At 35.2% G+C, this 7138-nt stretch overlaps 1 protein-coding gene across 1 annotated transcript; it reads right to left on the reverse strand.

Annotated features, from left to right (window-relative positions):
• Positions 1-2003: 2003 nt before the first annotated feature.
• Positions 2004-3338, reverse strand: LOC145012372 (protein LURP-one-related 10-like). Its single transcript, XM_078971170.1, has 3 exons — positions 3049-3338; positions 2692-2925; positions 2004-2551 (listed from the first exon to the last, which is right to left on the reverse strand). Exons 1-3 carry the CDS (start codon positions 3265-3267, stop codon positions 2345-2347), a joined length of 660 nt encoding a protein of 219 aa, XP_078827296.1. The 5' UTR covers positions 3268-3338; the 3' UTR covers positions 2004-2344.
• Positions 3339-7138: the final 3800 nt, after the last annotated feature.

Here is a 7138-nt window from a genome sequence, read left to right on the forward strand (position 1 = left end):
CTTTTGTTGACCGATTAATCCTGCCAAGACCGATTAATCCCGCAAAAGCTGAGTAATCCTAAATTTCCGATTAATACCCTAATCCTCGACGATTGGAGAACATCAAACAATTAATCCACGATTAATTGCCAATTATCTCGATTTCTACAACCATGGTTTTATAGTTAAAACTGTGTTTAGACTAATGAATTATAAAAGTAAAAGGCAACATATTCTACCCTTGTAAACATATACAAGTAAAATATATTTGTATATCGTTTTGACTTCTTGTGTTTTTATAATAAAAAATGTGTATAGACCAATGAATTATAAACATGTAAAGTGCAAAATGTTCTAACCTTGTAAATCCATACAAGTAAAAGAGGATATTTTTTTAATCGTTCTGACTTTATGTATTTTTATAATCACAAGTGTGTTTAGAGTAATGAGTTATAAAAGTGCCACGTATAATAGGTTTTACACTTGTAATCCCACACACGTAAAAAATATTTGTTTGTCTACATAACTTATCAAACCTAAGTTATAAAAGTGCCAAGTATAAAGCGTTCGCGACCCGACTCGCCGAGAAAGGTGAGCGACTCGTCGAATCCTTTACATGCCATCACCATACAGTTGATTTCAAACGATTTCAATGCATCCAATTCATAGATCTGGACTTCTAAGGCTTGCATAACACGTAAACTTGCCAACTTTACGTGCATACATAGTGATATGAAGCTAAAACATCAAACTAGGCTAGAAATGGAGACCTATGGTTTGGGATAGGGCCTTTGTTGAATAAAGGTGGCTACCTTGAGCTCCTGGAGCTCAAGGGTGTCCAGATCTGAAGTCCATAACCCCATGAGAGCTCCAATTCTCGGGGTTATCCTTGAAATGACCCAAAAGTGACAAAAACAAGCATAGATGAAGATCTAATAAGGGAATGATCAAGTTTGAGGCTTGATTACCAGAAGATGTAGTAAATGAGGTGTTGCTCATGGATCTTCTTCTTCTGCTTTGAACCTTCTAGCTTCTTCTTCTTCTACAAGCTCCAAAATGCACAAACTCACTTCAAATTGACAAGAAATCACTCAAGCTCACTAATGGATGGTTAGGGTTTCGAAGAAGGTGCTCTGGAAGTGATGGAGGCTGGAGTGGGGGGCTATAATGACGTTTAAATAGGGTACAAACCCTAAAGATTAGGGTTTCATCCAGCCTGGTTGACTTGCCGAGTCGGGAATATTGACATGTCGAGTTGTCATACTAATCTCCGTGTGTTGTCTCGTATCTACTCGACGAGTTAGGGCTACTGACTCATCGAGTAGCCCTTATAAAATGGAAAATAAAATAATTAAAATTACATACCATGAATGAGGCGTTACATAGGTTTTGCAGGGATAGAACTCTCGACCTTTGACTCCACATGGGTATTAAACCCGATACCCTTCCCAGCTAGTAGATGTGTATTTCATATAGAGGCCCCAACATTTATGTGAATTATACAATTTAGGACTAAAGGGGTACAGTAACCATGGGTTTCTTACAAATATTGACATCATGGGCCAACATTTAATAAATATTTTCATTTATGTCTTCTATTTTATTTCAAATTTATAGTATTATGTATTATGTTTAAATATTTTGTCATACTAATAATTTTTTTTATATTAACCTAGAAATATAAAAAAGAAATTACGCAATAAAATAAGAGCTAATTGATACGTGTAGAATAAAATCAATATTGAAACAATTTTACTAAGCCTTTTTATCATAAATTTTAGTTTTAGTTTTATAAAACACGACAAATATTAAATATGTTTTTGGTTTTATAAACATTCTTTGTTTTTGTTTTATAATTTTAAATATGAAATATAGATACTAAAATAATAAAACCATGAGACCCATTTATGAAATACACATCTACATCAACAAAATGCTTAATAATCAAAGTGGACGGTAAGGACTTAAAACAATACATAGAAAGAATTGCTGAAAAATATTGTTTAATATAACATCGTACTTATTAAAGAGCTGAACACACACATCTGGACTATTGCTAGATATTTTTATTACAGTGTTTGATAGTTTTGAATACCACTTCTTAATAGTCACACAAACTTCAAAATAATTTCCTAAGCAGCATTTATTCTTCGGCACTAGAATACAACTAATTAACATGTCGAGATTATAACTTAATTACTTCTAATTAACACAATTAAGGAACCATAATTTGAGCCTATCATGGTAATCATACCATATCCATGACGATGTGAAAAGATGATATGAATTGCCGGATAAGCCATATATAAACCCGTTGATCCATGGAAAAATTTAGGAGTAGAGAATGCAACTAATATGACTATGACTATGAAAGGAGTATTGGGCCAACAACTTTAGTCACACCTCCAAGAACTTGCACAACACCTTTACTTTTTGTGTCAGAGTTTTCCATAGCCTCAACAATTGCTATCATTGTGATCACAAACGCAAAGTCCACATTGGGAGAAATGGTCACCTTGCATTTGTCATTAACGAACTTTACAATATTCTCGGATGACTGTATTTTGGACATCTACAGGAATAAATATGTCATTAGTAAGTTTAAGATTGAGCTTTAAGTTATTTACAGAATGTTTTGAGTTATACAGACATAACTGAAAACATGGAACTCTACTAGAAAACCAGCTAAAAAAGGTTTGAAAATTAAATTACTTGGGCTATTGTGGTTGAAGTATCTCCCATATAAATAGTGCAGTTTCTCTTCGACCAGCTTCCTTCGACCTTGAAATCACAAACATTTTTATTACTGGTTTTGTTTGCCAAGAACACATTTACACCACTCTTAAACAGCTGGATCACGCAAGGTTTTTTTGTGGTAAATATCATATCCGATTTGCTTTCACTGTCACCCCTGAATGCATACCATCCATCGTGTGCACTAATGCTCTGGAAAATAAATCAATCCATTTAAATGTTAAATGTAGCATCAAATTTTCAAAACAATCCAAAGTATTAAAAAATATATATATTAAAAGTTAAACTTAATAAAGTCGCCTTATCGGGCATTACAACGATGGGTTGGTCATCATCATCGAGTAGTACTCGCTGCTCATGAAGGAATGAGTCGCATGGTTTCACTTTGAACATGATTTTATGGTTAATATCTGAAATCAAAAGGATTCCGCTTGAAATTCTATCAACTATAATATCGAGTTGATGTGGTGCCATGAAGTGAGACCCTATCACAGATACCAGAGAGGATGAAGGTGCATTTTTGGGTTGAGCCATCGTCAATACTCCACACTGTAGAGAGGTCGATCTTGATAAAGAGTATGTGTGAAAGGCGTCTTATATATAAAGAAGATTTGTCCCTATGGGCCGATTACTTTTCTTGGGTTATATAGGAAGTTTGTAAGATTAAACCATACAATATTCCTTGTGTCCTATCACCTATGATTCACGTGTCATGTCCTACATACACCTACTAGCTTATTCCTTTGGTTCCCTCCTCTTTGTGATCGAATAATTGAAGACACTATTTTATGAATTGTTCATCTAGTTATTTAACAATACCTAAGTTAGTCCACCGTCTCAACTACTGGATAGCTTTTAACCTCTTTTCCACCGCCACCGCCATTAGCTTCAATATCTTCTATCTTTTACTTCTTCATTTTATACCTTATTAATCGCTTTTTTGCCTCTTCGAATTTCCGTCAACTGAAAAACAATTCGTCGGCTTCCAATGAGCTCTTCTCCATGGGCAGCCATTTTGCGTAAACCTTTTATATTTTTATCTCTTTCAAGTGATTGTTTTCCCTTGGGTCTCTTCTTCTTTCTGCCTTCTGCTTATATTTCGGGGATCCGGGTAGTTGATATCCCTCCACCACACCTAAGAACACGATTAAGGTAAGTTTTAACTCTAAAAATTTATAATTTGGCTGGGTTTATGTTATTCACGAATTTAATACTTTGTGCCTTCTGCTTATATTTCGGGGATTCGGGCAGCTGATATCCCTCCACCACCCCTAAGAACATGATTAAGGTAAGTTTTAACTCTAATAATGTATAATTTGGTTGGGTTTATGTTATCCATGAATTTAATACTTTGAACCGTTTTTCGATTTGTCATTGGTAATTGATTGGAATCTTTTGATACTTGATTATTCGTCTTTTGAAGACCAATTGATGATTGACTAAGTTTTAGGTTAATTATGGTGTTTAATTACTTGATTTAAGTTTGTGAACTATTATGAATCTTTGTGATTATCGATCTTTCACCGGTCTATCTTGAACTTGCCATCAATTAAAGAAGACATTCATGGCACCGCTACACTATCGTAGATGGTTACAGGCTGATAGGGGATATGTGTTTGCCTACAACCGAGATCACTATGACTACTCACTTGCACAATAAAACTCTACAATTGTTACCATTTTCTTTGAAATTGAGTGTCTCTATGTGTGACATCCTCATTTTCACGGCCAGAAAAGAACGATTTTGTTTATGCTTTATAAAAATCAGGTATCTCTTTTAATAAAAACGTTGCGGAATTTGTTCCCAGAAAAACATGATAGTTATCAAAGCGTTTCCGAAGAAATATATTTTTATTCATTTTAAAACATTTGGGATGTCATCGTCAATACAGAAACATAAGCATAAACATAACTTATATTCATTTATACTAGTAATCTATATCTCCTTAATCTCTCAATGTAATGTAACTTCACATCGCCACCTGTAAATTGAGTGGGTCAGGTTGGGAAACCTGGTGAGTACATAAGGTTTTCAACGCACAATAATATAATTATTATGTTTAATCATCAAACAATTAACCCAATTACTCATCCCCATTATCTTCTTTATTCCTAAGTACCTTCCCTAAGGATTTATCCCAAGGATCGTCTCCTACATCATATTTACCTCTCATCTCCTTAAATCGCATTTCCTTATATGTTTGTTCCTAAGGACTCTCCCTAAGGAACATCGTCTAGATCCTATAGATAATATTGATTCAGGGATTCAATACGTGCCCGACAAGGGTTAGGGCATCATCGCATGAATACGTAGTTACAACATCGCCTGAACTCGTAATTCATAGTAAGGGGTTAGAGTATCATCGGATGAATACGTAGTTACAACATCGCCTGAACTTGTAATTCATCACCTATAGGTTATGGGCCTGCTGGTGTTTCCACGGGGTTGTCTAGAATAATCCGTGGTCGCCATCTATACTCTAGTAGATGACTACATCGCCACATTGCCGGTTAAGGTTATGATACTTCCTTTCATCCTACATCACATATTCATCATCATCTATTTACCTAATTGTCATCACCTTTCATCCTACACACCAACTATTTCATATACCCATGTTTTATCCGCAACATATTTGTAGATATAAAATAAATATGCCATTTAAATCTTGTAAAACATGTATAAAATCGTTCATCCAACATAGACAACAAGTATTCAAATAATATGCACACATAGCACATAATTTATAGAAAATACTTCATATATATGTGTAAGATGAAAGTAACTATGCACTCACTTGAAAATGTGGTGATTCCGAACTCAGACAGCGCTTCGCTTCTTAAAAATAATTTCCTTCGATGAAACCTAGAATTATTGTCACTAGAGCTTAGTTTATTATTCGCTGAGAGTAATTAATAGTCTAGCTATTATTACTATTATATAAGCGTTAAACAATACTTATATAACCCATAATAATAGCCCTAAGTACTTATTATAAGTTTGTAATAACGTTACTATAATTAAATAAAAGCTATATTAAAAATAGCGTAGCTCTAGCTCACTTACAACGGGTTTTATAGAAAACCGGGCTTTGCTTGGAGCAGCATTCCCGAGCCGAAAAATATCTTTTTCTCAGAGCCGCCGAGCACTTCGGGGCTTCCGCCTCATGTAAGGGAGGTTCCCTAGGCTTTTTAGTGGGTTTCGGGGCGCGCGCGCGCGCGAGAGAGAGAGAGAGAGTAAAGAGAAGAAAGAATGGGAAATGTGTTAAGAAAATGAGGGTGAGAGAGGTTCTATTTATAGGGTAAAATATGGCTGAGCTTGGAGCCACATGTCACCATCTGGTGGCAAGACTTGGGGACAAAGCAATGACAAAGATTGTGCCACGTCACCTATTTCTGCACATCACACTTCCGACTTCTAAAATCCATAAATTTCTCATACGAGCTCCGTTTTTGACGTTCTTTATATCCACACATAGATAAAAATAAGATCTACAACTTACATTTTGACTTCGTCGGCTAATTATCGACCGATCTTAAATTTAGCAGTACAAGAATATTAGACTGTTAAATAACTGTGAAAAAATCGTAACTCCTTCATAAGACTCCGTTTTCGTCTGTCTTTTTACCGTTGAGTTCCTATTAATGAGATCTTTAACTCACATTTAGGTCGCATAAGCTAAAAACAACTCGAACTAAAATTCGAGTTTCTGGCCGTGCACTACTAAGCCAAATCTTATAAAAACAATCATAACTTCCTCATGCAAAGTCAGATTTGGGCGTTCTTTTTTTGGACGCTCTCAAGCTAACATATTCTATGACTTTCATTTAGATCAGTAAGGCTAAAATTTTCTCTACCATAAATTCACTAGTTGCGTCTCCCCAGTGTCGTGCCGATTCTGTCGTGAAACTTCGACGGACCATAACTTCTTCGTTATAACTCGAATTTTGGTGCTCTTTATATGCACGGAACCCTTCAGACATACTCTACAACTTGGTTAAAATTATTTATTCTAAATAATCTTTTGTCGAAAAGTCGTTTTAGACCCCTATTATTTCTAAATTGACTAGCCCGGATCTACGGACGTTACAATTATCTCCCCCTTAGGATGATTACGTCCTAGAATCATCAACGAAACGATGCTGACATGATGGCTCCAGACATTATCTCTTCATCCTAAGTAATTACTGTTCACTGATCACATTTGAGCCTAATATTCTGACTGATTACAGTTTATCCTCCATCATTGAGCCCAATATTCTTAATTTGTTACTGTTCATCAATTTTGAGCCCATACATTTGTTTTGATCTGATATAGTTGATTGAAGCCCGAAAGTCATCAATTGATCAATTGAGATTATCCTAATTACACTGTTCCAAGATCGAATTGTATGCGTACTTACC

This window comes from Lactuca saligna, chromosome 8 (assembly GCF_052625555.1).
Source record: "Lactuca saligna cultivar CGN05327 chromosome 8, ASM5262555v1, whole genome shotgun sequence".
Taxonomy (NCBI): Eukaryota; Viridiplantae; Streptophyta; class Magnoliopsida; order Asterales; family Asteraceae; genus Lactuca; species Lactuca saligna.